The 19,463-nt window shown below is 51.8% G+C and overlaps 2 protein-coding genes across 2 annotated transcripts; one reads left to right on the top strand and one right to left on the bottom strand.

Annotated features, from left to right (window-relative positions):
* The first annotated feature begins 2,088 nt into the window (after window positions 1–2,088).
* Window positions 2,089–3,256, top strand: LOC112634295 (putative RBAK downstream neighbor protein). Its single transcript, XM_025401520.1, has 3 exons — window positions 2,089–2,242; window positions 2,404–2,539; window positions 2,956–3,256. The coding sequence occupies exons 2-3, from the start codon at window positions 2,501–2,503 to the stop codon at window positions 3,175–3,177; spliced, it is 261 nt and encodes an 86-aa protein (XP_025257305.1). The 5' UTR covers window positions 2,089–2,242; window positions 2,404–2,500; the 3' UTR covers window positions 3,178–3,256.
* Window positions 3,257–6,973: 3,717 nt separating this feature from the next.
* LOC112633999 (protein GVQW2-like) lies at window positions 6,974–17,851 on the bottom strand (the record flags this gene model as incomplete). Its single annotated transcript, XM_025400885.1, has 3 exons — window positions 6,974–7,082; window positions 14,551–14,556; window positions 17,751–17,851. Coding segments are annotated over 3 exons (216 nt in total), but the record flags the coding sequence as incomplete, so codon positions are not given.
* Between the last annotated feature and the right edge of the window lie 1,612 nt (window positions 17,852–19,463).

Below are 19,463 nucleotides of genomic sequence, written 5' to 3'. Positions count from 1 at the left end.
CCTCCTGAGTAGCTGGGACTACAGGTGCATGCCACCACACCTGGCTAATTTTTTAATTTATTTTTTATTTTTTATTTTTCATACAGACGGGGTCTTGCTGTGTTGCTGGAATCAAACTCCTGGGCTCAAGTGGTCCACCCAACTTGGCCTTCCAAGGTCCTAGGATTCCAGGAGTGAGCCACCTCGCCCGGCCGTGTGCTTTTCATTCCACCCTACTCGTTGAGGGTTAAGCTGAAGTGTGAACAGGTGACTAATGCTTTGCGAAGGAGGGGGAATCTGGGAGTTGGTTGCGACTTGGGGGTGTGATTCCCCCACAGTGGCTCACTTTGCTGTCTCAGTCCTTTGGGCAGAACTACCAGGCAGTGTTAAGCAAGGCAGGGGCTCACCCTTCACCCCCACCGGAAGTGCCCATTTCACAGGAGATTTTCTCCACCCACGCCCATATTTGCTGGTGCTTGGCTTGGGGTTGGCGAACCTTTCAATTTTGTCTTTATGTCAAAAGATACAAACGCAAGACTACTTCTTTATACCTGAGGCCAAAAATTCATCCACTGTTCCTTATTCCATCCTAAATTATGTCCAAATATGAGGAAGCCAAGCTCTTCAAAGAAGGGAAGCAGGCCAGGCACACCTGTAATCCCAGCACTTTGGGAGGCTGAGATGGGAGGATCTTGAGCTGAGGAGTTCAAGACCACCCTGGGCAGCACAGCCAGGCCCCTTCTCTATTTATTTTGTTTGTTTTTTGAGACGGAGTTTGGCTCTGTCGCCCAGGCTGGAGTGCAGCGGTGCAATCTCGGGTCACTGCAAGCTCCGCCTCCCGGGTTCACGCCATTCTCCTGTCTCAGCCTCCCGAGTGGCTGGGACTACAGGCGCCCGCCCCAGCACGCCTGGCTAATTTTTTTGTATTTTTAGCCGAGACGGGGTTTCACCGTGTTAGCCAGGATGGTCTCATCTCCTGACCTCGTGATCCGCCCACCTCGGCCTCCCAAAGTGCTGGGATTACAGGCATGAGCCACCGCCCCCGGCCCTATTTTTTGTATTTTTAGTAGAGATGGGGTTTCACCATGTTGACCAGGCTGGTCTCAAACTCCTGACCTCAGGTGGTCCACCTGCCTTGGCCTCCCAAAGTGCTGGGATTACAGACGTGAGCCATTGAGCCCAGCCAACATCCTCTATAAAACCCTTCTAAGAAGCAGAAATGGGGTTAACCTCCCAACCAGGAAGTAGCTATGTGATTGGTTTTTCTTTCCAGTCAAGATTGCAGCACTTCCCTGGAGAAAATGAGTTCTGACAAAAATAACCAGACATTTGAGGAACTCAGTCACCAAAGAAAAAACTGTACCACCTATACTAAAGATTCTCAAAGAAATAAGAATATATTGGTAATGTTTGGGAGACTGAGGTAAGAGGATCTCTTGAGGCCTGGAGTTCAAGACCTGCCTGTGCAACTGAGTGAGACTCCATCTCTACAAAAGATAATTTTAAAAATTAACTGGGCATGGCTGCGTGCACCTGTGGTTCCAGCTACTCAGGAGGCTGAGATGGGAGGATCGCTTGAGCCCAGGAATTAACAGTGAGCTATGATCATGCCACTGCATTCCAGCTCGGGCAACAGTGAGACCCTGTCTCGAAAACACAAAAGCAAAAAAACAGGCATGCAAAGAAGCAGAAAAACAGAACCCATAATGAGTAGAAAAATAAAGACCCAGAAGTGGCATAGATGATGGAATTAGTGATCCGGACCTTAAAACAGCTACTATGAATATTCCCCGTATGTTCAAGAAAAATGGAGAATGAACAGGAGTGAGGGACCCGAAACGACTGTGTTCCATGCTGAGGGTGGCAGAGGCTGACCCGGATGCTGGATGAGGCTCAACTCGGGGGCCCGGGCCGTTGCACTGGGGCTGGACTGGGGATCACAGAAGAGGGCCAGGCCCGCATGGGTCTCCAGGGCCGTGCTCAGGGGCGTGGCCTTTTGCAGTGGGGGCATGGCTGGTGAGTGGAGACTCTGCGGGACTCTGGGGGCGTGGCCGGGAATGGGTGTGGCTATGTGTGTGGGCGTGGTCATTGCGTAGGGGCTTGGGTGAAGCGTTAACAGTTGGTGGGCATGGCTTGGGCTCGAGGGCGTGGCCAGCACGCGGGGGCGTGGCTCTGGCTTGTGTAGGCGTCCGAGCTCCAGGGCAGCTCTGGGGCAGAACTGTCTGGATCTAACAATCCCTGGGGAGCCGGAGACCGGTGACCGGTCTGTGGGCTGACTCAGGGCTGCTCGAGAGACACAGGCGGGCCGTGGTGGCAGGTGAAGGGTGCTGGATGTGCAAGCCTGGCACGCAGAAGTGAGAGGGCAGAGAGGAAAGGGCGTGGAGAGGGGGCAGGGCTTCTAACGCCCACCTTGTCCCCCCACAGCCGCCCGGCCCGCAGGCCATGTGGCCCCCGCTGTTGCTGCTGCTGCTGCTGCTCCCGGCCGCCCCGGTCCCCACCGCCAAGGCCGCTCCCCTCCCAGATGCTAACACCCAGGAAGGCCTTCAGAACCTGCTTCAAGGTTTCAATCGCCCCAAGCTGCAGGGGAGGGGCGGGGAAGGGGACTAGGGGCGGGGGGATGGACGGGAAGAGAGGAAGTCAGGGACCCGGAGAAAGGAAGAGACAGAGACAAAGATGAGGCACTACAGACCCAGCACAGGGACCTGGATAAGGACGGGACCAGATAGGGGTGGGAGGGTGACTGGCTGGGCCCCGAGGGTCAGAGGGTGGAGAACACGGGGTGGGCCTGCTGGGCCCCTTGGCTTGAGGCCGGCCACACACCTGGAACCCCCAGGGCACCTGCTGCGGGACAGGGACAGCGTCCCCGTTGCCCCCCCAGGCACAGCTACAGCACAGAGGACCAGGGGGCTGCCTGGCTGGAGAGCATCACGCTTTCTAGCCAGCACCAGGAAGCCCCCCTTTTATCCCCTTTCCCAGGAGTCCAGGCTGGCGGAGACGGAGAGCTGCAGGCCGACTCACACCTGGCCCCGGGCTCTGGCTGTAATAATGGGGCTGTGGTGGCCACGCGACCAGAAAGCCGGGGAGGAAGACCTGCGGCTCCGTGAGAGGCATCCAGGGCTGCAGGCCACGGCGACAGGCTCCGGGGAACATGGGGCTTCCCCTGTTCCCTCCCAAGGAGTGTGGGCCTCAACGCATTGACAGGGGACAGCTGTGTGCCCTCTCCAGACCCCACCCTCAGCACCATTTATTAGAAATAATAAAGTTCTTTGTTAACTAGCGGTGCTGTTTCCTTTCTGGATGGGCCCGTGCCTGGTAGGCCAGGCTGTCTTGGGTTCCTCCCAGCTCCAGGCCTGGCCCTGTTGCCAGGAGGCACCTGCCCTGGTTGAGCTCTTGAGGCCCGGTGTTCCTATTCAGGCACTGTCACTGTCTTCTGACGAAGCAGCTGTGTCCCCCAGTCCCTGATGCTGACATCCCCAGACGCTTCTCTGCACTCAGTCCGCCCGTGTCACCTGAAGCCCCATATGTGTACTTGATCCCTCAATGTCATCTGCAGTCCTATTTGTCCACCAGGTCCCTGTCACCTGCAGCCCCGCCTGTGCATCTGGCCCATGACTGTCACCTGCAGCTCCAGCCATGTACCTAGTCCCTGACCTGTCACCTGCAGCCGCTCTGTGCTCTGTCCTTGACTGTCACCTGCAGCCCTGTCTGAACACTCTGCCCCTGACTCTGTCATCTCTAGATGCTGCAGCCTGTGGATGTCCCATTTGCTGGTCCCTAACGTCTCCAATGGTGGGGCACTCAGCTCTTGCTCAAGACCACCTGAGATCTCAGAGGAGCGTGCTGACTTGGGCACAGTAAGCATGTCTAGTCCTGCTCCCCCATGGGGCACTGCTCACCACACTGAGCCTCCTGGCCCCAGCCTCAGTAACAGCACACGCCGGAGCCACCCTTGTTACTTTCTGTCTCAATGATTTCAAAAATATCAGCCCTGGTGGGTGTTTTTTTGTGTTGTTTGTTTTTGGGTTTTGTTTTCTGTTTTTTGTTTTGGGCAGAGTTTTGCTCTTGTTGCCCAGGCTGGAGTGCAGTGGTGCCATCTTGGCTCACTGTAACCTCTGCCTCCCAGGTTCAAGCGATTCTCCTGCCTTAGCCTCCTAAGTAGCTGGGATTACAGGCGTTTGCCACCATGGCCAGCTGATTTTTGTATTTTTAGTAGAGACGGGGGTTTCATATTGGTCAGGCTGGTCTCGAGCTCCTGACCTCAGGTGATCCAGCCACCTCGGCCTCTCAAAGTGCTGGGATTACAAGGGTGAGCCACCGCACCCGGCGGGTTTCTTAAAATGTTAAACCCACACCTGCCTACGACCCAGCCATTCCATAGTCTAGGCACTTACCCAAGAGGCATGAAAGCATGCCTCACAAACACTTGTGCACGAATGCTCATGGCAGCTTGATTTATAATTGCCGAATTTTAGAAACAACCCAAATAACAACAGGTAGAATGGATAAACACCATGATACAGCCTCATGAGGGAATGTTCAACAGCAATAAAAAGGAAAGAATTACTGACACATGCAACATGAATGGGTCTCAGAAACGTTACCCTGAAAAAAAAAAAGCCAATTAAAAAAAGCCAATAAAAAATGCTACATATAATTATTTTTTTTGAGACAGAGTCTCACTGTCACCCAGGCTAGAGTGCAGTGGCATGATCTTGGCTCACTGCAAGCTCCGCCTCCCAGGTTCACGCCATTCTCCTGCCTCAGCCTCCCGAGTAGCTGGGACTACGAGGGCCCGCCACCGCGCCTGGCTAATTTTTTTGTAGTTTTAGTAGAGACGGGGTTTCACCATGGTCTCGATCTCCTGACCTCGTGATCCGCCCACCTCGGCCTCCCAAAGTGCTGGGATTACAAGCGTGAGCCACCATGCCCGACCAAATACTGCATATAATTCTATCCTTGATGAAATCCTAGAAAAGGCAAAATCTCAGGCCAGGTGCAATAGCTCATACCTGTACTCCCAGCACTTTGGGAGTCTGAGGCGAGTGGATTGAGGTCAGGGGTTCAAGACCAGCCTGATCAACATGGTGAAACCCTGTCCCTACTAAAAATACAAAAAAAATAGCCAGGCATGATGGTGCACACCTGTAATCCCAGCTACTCGGGAGGCTGAGGCAGGAGAATTGCTTGAACCTGGGAGGGGGAGGTTGCAGTGAGCCGAGATCCAGACTGGGCAACAGAGCAAGACACTGTCTCAAAAGTAATAATAATTAATTAACGAGGTGTGGTGGTGAGCTCCTGTAGTCCCTATTCAGGGGGCTGAGGTGGGAGGAACACTTAACCCAGGAGGTTGAGGCTGCAGTGAGCCATGATTGCACTTCTGCGCTCCAGCCTGGGCAATAGAGTGAGATCCTGTCCCAAAAAAAAAACTTGAATCTACCCTGACAGCAGATCCGAGGTTGCCTGGGGATGAGGGTGGGCGAGGATGGGGTGACAGGGGCACAGGGAAGCTTCTGGGGATGATATGGTTTGGCTGTGTCCCCACCCAAATCTCATCTCGAATTGTAATCTGAATCGTAATCCCCAGGTGTCAGGGGAGGGACCTGGTGGGAGGTGATTGAATCATGGAGGTGGCGTCCCCCGTGCTGTTCTCATGATAGGGAGTTCTCACGAGATCTGATGGGAGTTCTCACGAGATCTGATGGTTTTATAAGTGCCAATTCCTCCTGCCCAAGATCATGAAGAAGGTGTTTGCTCCACCTTCTGCTCTGACTAACTTTCCTGAGACCTCCCAGCCATGCAAACCGTGAGTCAATTGAGCCTCTTTCCTTTATAAATTACCCAGTATCAGGCATTTCTTTATAGCAACATGAAAACAGACTAATACGGGGGGCAATGGATTGGCCCATCTTCTTTGTGGCAACAGCTTCACAGGTGTACATATCTATGTCAAAACTCATTGAAACCACACAGTTAAATGGATGCAGTTCTCTATATCCATCAGACCTCAGTAAACTAACAATGCCAGCTCTGTGCTCGGAGCGCCGCCTGGCAGGAACCCTGCAGCCTTTTCAGGTCCTTGTCTGTTCCTCCCAGTCCCCTCGGTCTTCATGAGAACCTGGGCCAGGTTCCCTCTGCACCATGGAGAATGGCGAGTGGGTGGAGGCACCCCCCACCATCGTCCCTGCCCGTCATCATGCCTGGGAGGATGTCACTGCCACTGCCCCTGCACCCCAAGAGCACTGAGAGTGGCGTAGCCTTTGCTCCCTCTGTGTGGCATGCCTCACCTTGCAGGTCTGCCCTGGCCTCCTGCCTGGCCGCTCTGGCACTGCACAGTCAGTGTCCAAGGAGGGATGCAATTTAAGGGACCTGCCTTGAGGTCTGGCATCTCCTGGTGTTGTCTATTTGCTTCGTATGGTTGCTAATTGGCATTCCGTTTTTAGGCCTGATATAAGTTATTTGAGACCCAGTTGTATCCCATCATCTTTGGCCCAGGTAAAGCTTCCACTCCCAAGTGGTTGATTGTGATGCAGCTCATCTGTTCCTCATCCCAACAACCCCAAACCCAACACACCCACAGCTGCCGACCATGCTGAAACCTTCGGGCCAACACCCGCGTCATGAATGTTCTTTTCTCCTTCTCCCCTTTCCTTTTCCTGTTTCTCTCAACAGAGTCTTGCTCTGTCACCCCGGCTGGAGTGCAGTGGTACAGTCATGGTTCACTGCAGCCTTAAACTCCTGGGCTCAAGTGATTCTCTTGTGTCAGTCTCCCAAGTAGCTGAAACGACAGGCATGCACCACCACCCTCAGCTAATCTTTAAAAAAAATTTTTGGGCCGGGCGCGGTGGCTCAAGCCTGTAATCCCAGCACTTTGGGAGGCCGAGACGGGCGGATCACGAGGTCAGGAGATCGAGACCATCCTGGCTAACACAGTGAAACCCCGTCTCTACTAAAAAATACAAAAAACTAGCCGGGCGAGGTGGCGGGCACCTGTAGTCCCAGCTACTCGGGAGGCTGAGGCAGGAGAATGGTGTAAATCCGGGAGGCGGAGCTTGCAGTGAGCCGAGATCTGGCCACTGCACTCCAGCCTGGGCGACAGAGCGAGACTCCGCCTCAAAAAAAAAAAAAAAAAAAATTTTTGTTTTCTTTTTTTTTTTTTTTTTTGAGGCGGGGGTCTCATAAGTTGCCCAGACTGGCTCAAACTCCTGGCCTCAAGTGATCTGCCCACCTTGGCCTCCCAGAATGCTGGGATTGCAGGCGTGAGCCACCACACCCAGCCCTGTTGTCCATTTTAACTGAAATGTCCTGGCCAATAGTTTGCAGAAACGGCATTTGACTATTGTAGCCACAAACCCAGGATAGGATGTCTTCTGCATACAAGTGTGTGTGTGCACGAAAATGATTGCTTTCCTTTGCCATAAACCGTCTTACAAGCTCCTGATGGCAAGAATGGGCCGTGTTTCCTGCTGTGTCACACGACGCTCAGCAGAGAGCTTGGCAGACCTTCAGTTCTCAAAGGCTTTTTCTCCCACCGGGGACAAGCACTCAGGTGACTGTGTCTGCCACACACTGTGCAGAGAGGCTGTTCCCAGATGCTCCAGCCCCTATTTCCACATTACTGTTGCTCCAATGGTGATTGCGTGGGACTGTGTAGAATGCTAGAGTCCTCTTGTTCAAAGGCTGAAAAGCGAAATTTACACTCATGGATAGATGGGTGAGTTGGCAGTGACTGAAAATTAATGGGGCTGGGTGTGGTGTCTCATGCCTGTAATCCCAACAGTTTGGGAGGACGAGTCGGGCAGACCACCTGAAACCAGGAGTTCAAGACCAGCCTGGCCGACATGGTGAAACACCATCTCTACTAAAAATACAAAAATTAGCCAGGCGTAGTGGTGGATGCCTGTAATCCCAGCTACTTGGGAAGTTGAGGCAGGAGAATCGCTTGAATCCAGGAGGCAGAGGTTGCAGTGAGCCAGTTGCGCCACTGCACTCCAGCCTGGGTGACAGAGCAAGACCGTATCAAAAAAATAAATTGACCACTCACAGGAGCACATTGATCTCTACTGGGAGGTAAAGAACCACTATTTCTTTACAATTCTTTTCAATAGAGTCAGGGTTTTGTCACGTTGCCCAGACTGGCCTGGAACTCCAGGGTTCAAGTGATCCACCTGCCTTGGCTTCCCGAAGTGTTGGGATTACAGGCGCGCCCAGCCTACAACCAACCAACCTTCCTTTCCCTCCTTTCCCTCCTTTCCCTCCTTTCCCTCCTTTCCTTCCTCTCCTTCCTCTCCTTCCTCTCCTTCCTTTCCTTCCCTTCCTTCCCTTCCTTCCCTTCTTTCTTTCTTTTCCTTTTTTTTCTTTTTTTTTTTTGACAGGATCTTCCTCTGTCACCCAGGCTGGAGTGCAGTGGCATAATCTTAGCTCACTGCAACCTCCGCCTCCCAGGTTCAAGTGATTCTCCTGACTTAGCCTCCCGAGTAGCTGAGATTACAGGTGTGTGCCACCATGCCTAGCTAATTTTTCTATTTTTACTAGAGACAGGGTCTGTCTATGTTGGCCAGGCTGGTCTTGAGCTCCTGACTTCAAGTGATTTGCCTGCCTCGGCCTTCCAAAGTGCTAGGATTGCAGGTAAGAGCCACAGTGCCTGACCTAAAACCACTATTTCTTAAAGCTTTGTGGTTAAAGTGATGACACCTTCTCCTCCTGCTGTGTCCTGGACATAGCTGGGGGCATAGCTGGGCATTTCTACACTGCCACAGGCTCACTGTCTGGTACGTCTTCACTTGAGCCAAGCCAGAGGAGCAGGCCCAGGGTGACATTGGCCTTCACCAGGCTCAGTAGCAGAGCAAGGGAGATGTGGGAGGATCTAGAAAAGGGGTTTGGCTGGGCGCAGTGGCTCATGCCTGTAATCCTAGCACTTTGGGAGGCCAAGGCAGGTGGATCATTTGAGGTCAAGAGTTCGAGACCAGCCTGGCCAACATGGTGAAACCCCGTCTCTACCAAAAATACAAAAACTAGCTGGGCGTGGTGGTAGGTGCCTGTAATCCCAGCTACTCGGAGGCTGAGATGGGAGAACTGCTTGAACTTGCGAGACAGAGGTTGCAGTGAGCCGAGATCGTGTCACTGCACTCCAGCCTGGGTGATAGAGTAAGACTCAGTCTCAAAATAGAAAAGAAAAGGGGTAAGTATGGTAGTCACACCTGTAATCCCAGCACTTGGGGAGGCTGAGGTGGGTTGATTGCTTAAGTCCAGGCATTTTGAGACCAGCCTGGGCAACATAGCAACACCTCATCTTTATAAAAAAATAATACTAAGCCGGGTGTGGTGGCAAGGACCTGTAGTCCCAGCTACTCGGGAGACTGAGGTGGGAGGATTGCTGGAGCCCAGGAGTTGGAAGCTGCAGTGAGCTATGATTATGCCATTGTACTCCAGCCTGGGCAACAAAGCAAGACCCCATCTCTACATAAAAATTTAAGAATTAGCTAGGCATGGTGACCTGTGCCTGTAATCCCAGCTACTCAGGAGGCTGAGGCAGGAGGATTGCTTGAGCCCAGGCATTTGAGGCTAGAGTGAGCTATGATCATGCCACTGCACTCCAGCCTGGGTTACAGAGCAAGACTTGATCTCTTTAAAAAACAAAAAAAAACAAAAAAAAACTTAGGGCAGAACTGTGCAGAGGCAAGGCTGTGACAATCAGCTGAGCTCAGGTGGGGCAGGTGTGGTTGGTGGGGCTGGTGATGGAGGAGCAGCCTGCACTGGGCCTGGGTGAATGTGCATAGTACAGACATCAGGAGCAAAGGGGGACCCTGAATGGTGCAAGGAGAGGCTTCAGGAGATGTGACAGCTTCCCTGTCCCTTGGCTTCAAGCAACAATGTGGCTTAGGTGGCACTTTGTTTGCCTCCATGACCCCAGGCTGATAAAACCACCCAATCATATGGCAGCTACTTCTACCAGCAGGTGAATGTCCATCACGTATCAGCAGGACCTGGCACTGGGACCCTCCTCTGCATCCCCGGTGTTTGCCTGAACCCCCAGACGGGCAGGGCCAGCTGCTGTTCCCGCGTTTGTGCTGGAGCTTGGCTCACACTGTTGTACTGCTTGGAATGCCAGCCTCTGTCCTCACCTCTGGTCCATTAGGAAGGAGAAAAGTGAGACATCATTGCAGAGCCTATAAGATAGTATCAACATTCTATGTCAACTTCTTTTTAATGTTTTAATTTGCTTTTTATTTATTTATTTATTTATTTTTTTTTTTTTTGAAACAGAGTCTAGCTCTGTCGCCCAAGCTGGAGTGCAGTGGCATGATCTTGGCTCACTGCAACCCCTACCTCCCGGGTTCAACCAATCCTCCCACCTCAGCCTCCCAAGTAGCTGGGACTACAGGCATGTGCCACCACGCCTGACTAATTTTTGTATTTTTAGTAGAGACGGGGTTTCACCACGTTGGCCAGGCTGGTCTCGAACTCCTGACCTCAAGTGATCCACCCGCCTGGGCCTCCCAAAGTGCTGGGATTACAGGTGTGAGTTACCGTGCCTGGCCATGCCAATGAATTTAAATATTTGGATAAAACCAACAACTTTCTAGAAAATTACTGAAACTGACACAAGAAATTGAATCTGTAACTTAAAATCCCCCCACGATGGCCCAGCTTGGTGGCACATGCCTGTAATCCCAGCAGTTTGGGAGGCCAAGGTGAGAAGAACTCATGAGGCCAGGAGTTCAAGATCACCCTGGGCAACATAGCAAGACCCCCTCTGTCTCTACAAAAAATTTCCAAATTAGCCAGGCATGGTGGTGCATGCCTGTAGTCCCAGTGAGGAGGGAGAATTGTTTGAACACAGGAGGTTGAGGCTGTAGTGAGCTGTGATTGCATTGCTGTGCTCTAGCCTGGGTGACAGTGAGACCCTGTCTCTTTTTTTTAAGACTTTAGAAAATGGCCTTCTGAGGACCTGGCTCTGAACGAATGGGGGAACCTCTTCACCCTTCAGACCCACAGAATGGCAGGTTCCCTCTCCCCGTGGGTATTTCTGCTGGGGCTCTCTCTGTGGTCACCTGAAAGGTATGGAGCTCCTCAACTCCCTTCCAGTCTTCAGAAAAGACATCCCTCGGCCGGGCGCGGTGGCTCAAGCCTGTAATCCCAGCACTTTGGGAGGCCGAGATGGGCAGATCACAAGGTCAGGAGATCGAGACCATCCTGGCTAACACGGTGAAACCCTGTCTCTACTAAAAAATACAAAAAACTAGCCGGGCGAGGTGGCGGGCGCCTGTAGTCCCAGCTACTTGGGAGGCTGAGGCAGGAGAATGGCGGAAACCCAGGAGGCAGAGCTTGCAGTGAGCTGAGATCCGGTCACTGCACTCCAGCCTGGGCGACAGAGCGAGACTCCGCCTCAAAAGAAAAAACATCCCTCCCCACAGCCTGAGTCCACTGAAGCACACAGTTGATGACTTTTAGGCTGCTGATATTTCTTTGTTAAAGCGTTGTGTTTATTTTTATTTTTACTTTTTTATTTTTATTTTCTGAGATGGAGTCTCACTGTGTTGCCTAGGCTGGAGTGCAGTGGCACAATCGTAGCTCACTGCAGCCTCCACCTCCTGGGCTCAAGCAATCCTCCTGCCTCAACCGCCGACATAGCTAGGACTATAGGCACATGCCACCATGCTGGCTAATTTATTTTTTGTACAGACAAGGTCTTACTCTATTGCTCAGGCGGGTCTCAAACTCCTGGGCTCAAGCGATCCTCCCACCTTGGCCTCCCAAAGTGCTAGGATTATAGGCATGAGCCACCATGCTGGGCCTCTTTGCTTTAAAAAAGTCACTATTTGCTGTATCCCAGTTTCCCTTTACCATGTGTTTGGGGTGCGTCATGCCCAGTCATCTGAGAAGAAAGTGCCAGGGATTCAATTATTTCCAAAAACTGGGTTTCCAGGTTTTGCCATTGAGAAATAGGATTTGGGTCAGGCGCAGTGGCTCGTGCCTGTAATCCCAGAACTTTGGGAGGCCGAGGCAGGCAGATCACTCGAGACCAGGAGTTCAAGACCAGCCTGGCCAACATGGCAAAACCCCATCTCTACTTAAAATATATTTAAGAAAAAGGAGGAGGAGGAGGGAGGAAGGAAGGAAGGAAAGAAAGAAGAAAAACAGAGGAAAGAAAGAAAGAAGAGAGAGAATTAGCCGGGCATGGTGGTGGGTGCCTGTAGTCCCATCTACTCGAGAGACTGAGGCAGGAGAATGGCTTGAGGTGGAGGTTGCAGTGAGCTGAGATTGCGCAACTGCAATACAGCCGGCCTGGATGAAAGAAACTGGGATTTAGAAATGCCTCAGGTGATGGGCTTCTGTCTCCCGCTGGGGAGGGGTGGGGGTCATTTTCACGCCTTCCAGGAAGCAGGGGGTGTCTCCAGTCCCTTAGTCCTCTTCTCACCTGGATTCACCATGCTGGTGAGTGCTGCAAAAGTGCCAAGTGAGCAAGCAGACCTTGTCCCCTCCCTAGCTGGTCTCTCTGGGATAGCCTTGTCCACAGTTCCTTCTGCTTTTTCTAACAGAATTTGTGTTTTTCTAACTTCACCTGTGACTGGCAGGTGCAAAGTGCTGGGAAACCCACGCGCCACCCCCTGCCCCCAACCCCAGTCCCTCTACTTCCTCCAATTCAGTATCGTTCATAATAAAACAGATTTTGACTTCTATACATCTGACGCTGGTGTTCATGGCTTGGGGGATTACAAAGTTAGGAAAGGAAAAGGGGTTGGTATCAACCCCCAAACTAGCATGCTTAAGTGGATTGCAATGAGTCCAGCATGATGATATGCGCCTGCAGTCTCTCAATGCGTCCATTATGTGTGCTTGCCTTCATCCAGCGTGGTTATCTGCACTTGCAATGCGTCTGGCATGGCTGCCTGCACTTTCAATGGGTCCAGCATGGTTATGTGCACTTGCAGTGCCTCCGGCATGGTTATGAGTGCTTGCCATGGCTCCTGGCATGGTTATCTGTGCTTGCAATACATACGGCAAGGTTACGTGTGCTTGCCTGCATCCAGCATGGTTATCTGCACTTGCAATGTGTCTGGCACGGTTATGTGTGATTGCAGTGCGTCCGGCATGGTTATGTGTGCTTGCAGTGCGTCTGTTATGTGCTCTTGCACTTGCTGGGGATATGGACCAGCTGCATCGCCTTTGCTTCTCTCCATCCCACTGCCTCACGATAATCACCAGGCCAAAGCAGCAACTGTCCCCCAGAATTTGAGGGACGTGACATCGAAGCTTCCCCTGAAACCTACTGAGGAGCTTGTAAGAGACTGATTTGGCACAAACAATCCCCCACTGCATCTCACTCAACCCACAACCAGGACTTTTTTTTTTTTTTTTTTTTTTGAGACAGAGTCTTGCTCTGTCACCCAGACTAGTCTTGAACTCCTAGGCTGAAGAGATCCTCCTGCCTCAGCCTCCTGAGTAATAGGGACTACAGGCACACACTCTGCACCAAGCTACTTTTTAAATTTTATTTTGTAGAGACAGGGTCTTGCTATATTGCTCAGGTTGGTCTAGAGCTCCCAGGCTCAAGTGATCCTCTTGCCATGGCTGGGATTACAGGCATGAGTCACTGCATGCAGTCCCCATCCCCCTTTTTTGGCTTAACCCCACCAAGATAAAGGGAACATGAATACAGTTGAAGGTAGAAGAGAAATGTCCACACAGTGTTAGGAGAAACACTGCTAATGGCAACGCCTGGCAGAGCAAAACTGAAGCCCAGGCTGGGTGCAGTCATTCATGCCTGTAATCCCAGCACTTTGGGAGATTGAGTCAAGTGGATCACGAGGTCAGGAGTTCAAGACCAGCCTGGCTAAGATAGTGAAACCTCGTCTCTACTAAAAATACAAAAATTAGCTGGGTGTGGTGGCGGGTGCCTGTAATCCCAGCTACTTAGGAGGCTGAGGCAGAGAATCGCTTAAACCCAGGAGGCAGAGGTTGCAGTGTGCCGAGATCACACCACTGCACTTCAGCCTGGGCAACAGAACAAGACTGTCTCAAAAAAACAAACAAACAAAAAAAAAAACCCAGAAGCCCAAGTTCTGCAGAGGTAAACACTCCTTGGGAGGGGAGTCAAAGAGGAAAAGGCTCTGGGATTGGAGGAAACATGTATGCCAGAGGGTGGAGATGTGCAGTGGGCTGCAAACAGGAGACCTGTTCAAAGTCAGAGTGAAGGCTGGGCACAGTGGCTCATGCCTGTAACCCCAGCACTTTGGGAAGCCAAGGCAGGAGACTCTCTTGAGCCCAGGAGTTTGAGACCAGCCTGGGCAACATAGTGAGACCCCCATCTCTACAAAACATAAAAATAGAAAAATTAGCCAGGTGTGGTGGTGCACACCTGTAGTTCCAGCTATTCCGGAGGCTGGGGTGGGAGGATTGCTTGAGCCCAGGAGCTGGAGGCTGCAGTGAGCTATGATTGCACCACTGCACTCCAGCCTGGGAGACAGAGCCAGACCCCAGACCCTATGTCTTTTTTTTTTTTTTTTTTAGACAGAGTCTTGCTCTGTTGCCAGGCTGGAATGCAATGGCGTGATCTCAGCTCCCTGCAACTTCCACCTCCCGGGTTGAAGCAATTCTGCCGCCTCAGCATCCTGAGTAGCTGGGATTACAGGTGCCGGCCACCACGCCCGGCTAATTTTTGTATTTTTAGTGGAGATGGGGTTTCACCATGTTGGCCAAGATGGTCTCCATCTCCTGACCTCGTGATCTGTCTGCCTGGGGCTCCCAAAGTGCTGGGATTACAGGCATGAGCTAACCCTATGTCTTAAAAAAAAAAAAAAAAAAAAAAGTGGTAAGACAGACATGAGACCCCTTTTACACTGTGGGCTGGGTGGTAGCTCGCCCCAGCCTATAAGAGGGAAAGAAAATGTCTGAACTTGGAGGTATGAAAGTGGAACCTCTCTAGAAAGCTTCATCCTGGCCAGCGACACCACAGCTGTGTCTCCTGGAGCTGGGAGCATCCCTACTCACACCTCAGGGAGAGAGTGGAGTGCAGGTAGGAAACCAACCAAGGGAAAAGCCCTCAAGGTGAGGGTCCTCCTGCCTCTGTCCCCGGGACAAGTGTGAGGCAGCCCTGCCACCTGGTGGCAGCACTCAGAACTGCATCAGCAGGTGGGCTGCCTTAGGATCTGGAGACACTACGGCAACAGAAGTGCCCTTGTGGGTTACAGTCTAATAAGAAAGATGGTCAATCATCTTATTAAAATAATCGGCCAGGCGCGGTGGCTCACACCTGTAATCCCAGCATTTTGGGAGGCCCAGGCGGGCGGATCTCCTGAGGTCAGGAGTTTGAGTCCACCTTTCTCTACTAAAAATACAAAAATTAGCCTGGCATGGGGGCCTATAATCCCAGCTACTTGGGAGGCTGAGGCAGAAGAATTGCTTGAACCCGGGAGGCGGGAGGTTGCAGTGAGCTGAGATGGCACCACTGCACTCCAGCCTGGGTGACAGAGGCAGACTCTGTCTCAAAAAAAAAAAAAAAAAGAAGAAAGAAAGAAAGAAAAAGAAAATTACTACTGTGAAGGGAACAAGGGGCTGAAGGAAGTAATTACAGAGGGGCCAGGGACACAGTGGCATCTATGAGAGGTTTGGGATGAGATTTTGAAGATGGTCTCTGGGTTCCAGGCCAAGCTCACTCTGGTACTCCTCTGGGCAGTGGAGCGGGGCTCTTAGCTGGGCTGCTTATTTCAGGCTCTGAACTCTGGGCGGTGGGCTCAGGCTCTCCCAGGGATGTCGGTGTCTCTGCGGTGGCCACTGCCCATTGGCCTGGGTTCCGCTTCTCCTCTGAACTCAGGTTCTCTCTGGGGCTGACAAGACCCAGGTGGGCAGAGAATGAGATGAAGGCTTGAAGACCAGATCGTGGGAGATGCCGGGAACGGGCGTTGCAGCGTCTGCCTGGCAGCAGCCCTGGATGGAAGGCGCTTGTGGCAGCGGTGTATCTACCCTGACCGCAATTTCCCATCAACATCCAGACCTGTGCCCGTTCCTAAAGACTGCAGGTCCCTGAAGCCCCACAAGGGCTCCCCCTCTACAAGACCTGCCCCCAGGATCTTAGGGCCTGGGAAAAGCAGGAGCTAAGATAAGGATTTTGGGAGAAAGGAGGGAACCCCTTCATTGACTCCAGGGACCAGTCTCAAAACAGAGATGGAGGCAGAGATGTTCAGAGATAGTACCTGTGTCAAGGAAACTCCCATGTCGCCCCTAGGTCACGCTGCCCTGGAGAAAAGTCCAGACGCCCTGGAGGGGATAGACTGAGCCAGGGAGATAAGGGGGTGGCTGTGCTCCCTTACTTCATCAGATAGGACTCTGTGAAGCCTGGGGGCAGGCTGGGAGTTTGACGATGTGGGAGAACATTCACAGCTGAGAACTAAAGGAGAGGCCGGGCACGGCGGCTCACGCCTATAATCCCAGCACTTTGGGAGGCTGAGGTGGGTGGATCACTTGAGCCCAGGGGTTCAAGGCCAGCCTGGGCAATGTGGTAAAACCCTGTCTCTACCAAAATATACAAAAACTAGCTGGGTGTGGTGGTACGTGCCTGTAGTCCCAGCTACTTGGGAGGCTGAGGTGGGAGGATTGCTTAAGCCCAGGAGGCAGAGGTTGCAGTGAGCTGAGATCACACCACTGCATTCCAGCCTGGGTGACAGAGCAAGACCCTGACTTAGGAAGACGAAAAAGACTGATTCATCCCCTCCTGGACACATAGCCCCTCTAGAGCTGTCTTTGACAGTCTGGGCTGCCATAACAAAGTCCCATAGACTGGCTGCCTTATCAACAATAGACATCTATGTCTTGCAACTCTGGAGACTGAAGATCTGAGATCAGGGTGCCTGGTCAGCTTCTGGTGAGGGTCCTCTTCTGGGTTCTAGATCGCAGACTTCTTGTGTCTTCACGTGGTAGAAAAAGAGGGAGGGAACTCTCTGGGGTCCCATTGATTGATTGATTGAGATGGAGTTTCACTCTTGTTGCCCAGACTGGAGTGCAGTGTCATGATCTCAGCTCACTGCAACCCCTGCCTCCCAGGTTCAAGCAATTCTCCTGCCTCAGCCTCCCGAGTAGCTGGGATTACAGGCGTCTGCCACCACGCACCCAGCTAATTTTTTGTATTTTTAGTACGGAAGGGGTTTCACCATGTTGGGCAGGCTGGTCTTGAACTTCTGACCTCGTGATCCACCTGCCTTGGCCTCCCAAAGTGCTGGGATTACAGGCGTGAGCCACCGCGCCCAGCCATCACTTTTATTAATATGAGGGCACTATACCATTGGTGAGGGTAACACCCTCATGACTCATCACCTCCCAAAGGCCCCTGTCTCATCACCTTGGAGGGTAGGTTTCAACATATAAATTGGGGGGAGACATGTTCTGTCTATTGCAAGAGCAATGGGGTAAGTTTCAGTGTTGGGATGTGTGAAATGGGGGACAATATTGCAGGCAAAGACTCTGGCTGTAGCCCCATGAGGGTCTCCGCTGAGAAGTGACTCCTCCAGCCCTCTATCCCAAATCTCCAGCCCTTTACCCCAGATCTCCAGCCCTCTACCCCAAACACCCCATTATGATCTCATTTCTTCATCCATAAGATAGGAAGAGAAAGAGCACCTTGGCCAGGCACAGTGGCTCATGCCTGCAATCCCAGCAGTTTGGGAGGCTGAGGCAGGCGAATCATGAGGTCAGGAGTTCAAGACCAGCCTGGCCAATATGGTGAAACCCAGTCTCTACTAAAAATACAAAAATTAGCCAGGCATGGTGGCGTGCACCTGTAGTCCCAGCTACTCGGGAGGCTGAGGCAGGAAAATTGCTTGAACCCGGGAGGTGGAGGTTGCAGTGAGCTGAGACTACACCACTGCACTCCAGCCTGGGCGACAAGAGCAAAAACTTCGTCTCAAAACAAGCCCCCAAAAACAACTGAAAATCTCCATAAAAGCACACAAACCCTGGCAAAAATAGTCAAAACCAACTTTTTCAGAACTTTAGAAATTAACCAAAGGCTTATAACAATTCGGGGAGTTTAAGAAAAATAGCTGAATATCTCTAAGATTGTCAACAGAGAAAAATGATGAGACAAGTTGTCAATCATTTTAGGAGGTTTCTTTGCCAAAGTTAATGATACATGCCAGGGAGACACGTCTATGTCTTTCTCCAGAAATTTTGAGGGCTCCACCTTTAAAGGGGAAGGGGTGAGATACTGAGAAGTACACAATTTTCGTATAAGAAGGAGGCAGGAAAAATAGTCATTCATGCCTTTTGTCTGGCTCAGTGAATCTGCTCTCCCTCCAACCCCCCGCACCCAGACAGGGTCTCATTCTGTCACCCAGGCTGGAGTGCAGTGGCACAATCTCAGCTCACTGCAACCTCCGCCTCCCGGGTTCAAGCATTTCTCCTGCTTCAGCCTCCCAAGTAGCTGGGATTACAGGTGCCCTCCACCACGCCCAGCTAATATATGTATTTTTAGTAGAGATGGGGTTTCACCATGTTGGCCAGGCTGGTCTCGAACTCCTGACCTCAAGTGATCAGCCCGCTTCGGCCTCCCAAAGTGCTGGGATTACAGGTATGAGCCACCATGCCTGCCCGGCATTTTTTTTACACAAGATAACATAGAGAAAATGGGGCAGGGGAGCAATCTGATATGCATTTGTGTCTGGTGGGCAGCAGGTTGATTGCCCCTTTAAAAGATATGCTATCAGTTTCCATTGCCATGGTGAAATTTTAACAAACACCTTAAAGATCTTGCAGCTCACTAGGAATTTCCTTGTGGGCAAAATGTGGGGGAGGCTTGTAGCTTTTCATCTTGTAACCATCTTATTTAGAAACCCAAAAATGGGGAGGCAGGTTTGCACAACCCAGTTCCCAGCTTGACTTTTCCCTTTGGCTTAATGAGGTTGAGGTCCCAAGATTTTATTTATTTATTTATTTTTATTTTTATTTTTATTTTTATTTTTTGAGACGGAGTCTCACTCTGTCGCCCAGGCTGGAGTGCAGTGGCGCGATCTCGGCTCACTGCAAGCCCTGCCTCCCGGGTTCATGCCATTCTCCTGCCTCAGCCTCCCGAGTAGCTGGCACTACAGGTGCCCGCCACCGCGGCCGGCTAACTTTTTGTATTTTTTAGTAGAGACCAGGTTTCACCATGTTAGCCAGGATGGTCTCGATCTCCTGACCTCGTGATCCGCCCGTCTCGGCCTCCCAAAGTGCTGGGATTACAGGTGTGAGCCACCACACCCGGCCTATTTTTTTTTTTTTTTTTTGAGATGGAGTCTCACTCTGTCACCCAACCTGGAGTGCAGTGGCACAGTCTTGGCTCACTGCAACCTCTGCCTCCTGGGTTCAAGCAGTTCTCCTGGTTCAGCCTCCTGAGTAGCTGGGATTACAGGCACGCACCACCCCACCCAGCTAATTTTTGTATTTTTAGCAGAGATGGGGTTTCACCATGTTGGCCAGGCTGGTCACGAACTCCTGACCTCAGGTTATCTGGC

The sequence above is a fragment of the Theropithecus gelada genome, chromosome 11 (assembly GCF_003255815.1).
Source record: "Theropithecus gelada isolate Dixy chromosome 11, Tgel_1.0, whole genome shotgun sequence".
NCBI lineage: Eukaryota > Metazoa > Chordata > Mammalia > Primates > Cercopithecidae > Theropithecus > Theropithecus gelada.
The sequence above is the reverse complement of the archived record's forward strand: the minus strand, read 5'-3'. Positions and strand labels throughout refer to the sequence as shown.

Excerpts from the sequence above, each read along its gene's own strand:
- LOC112634295 (XM_025401520.1), top strand. The coding sequence starts at position 2,501 with ATGCTAACACCCAGGAAGGCCTTCAGAACCTGCTTCAAG. Across the intron at positions 2,540-2,955 it reads CCTTCAGAACCTGCTTCAAG|GAGTCCAGGCTGGCGGAGAC; the intron begins GTTTCAATCGCC and ends CCCCTTTCCCAG.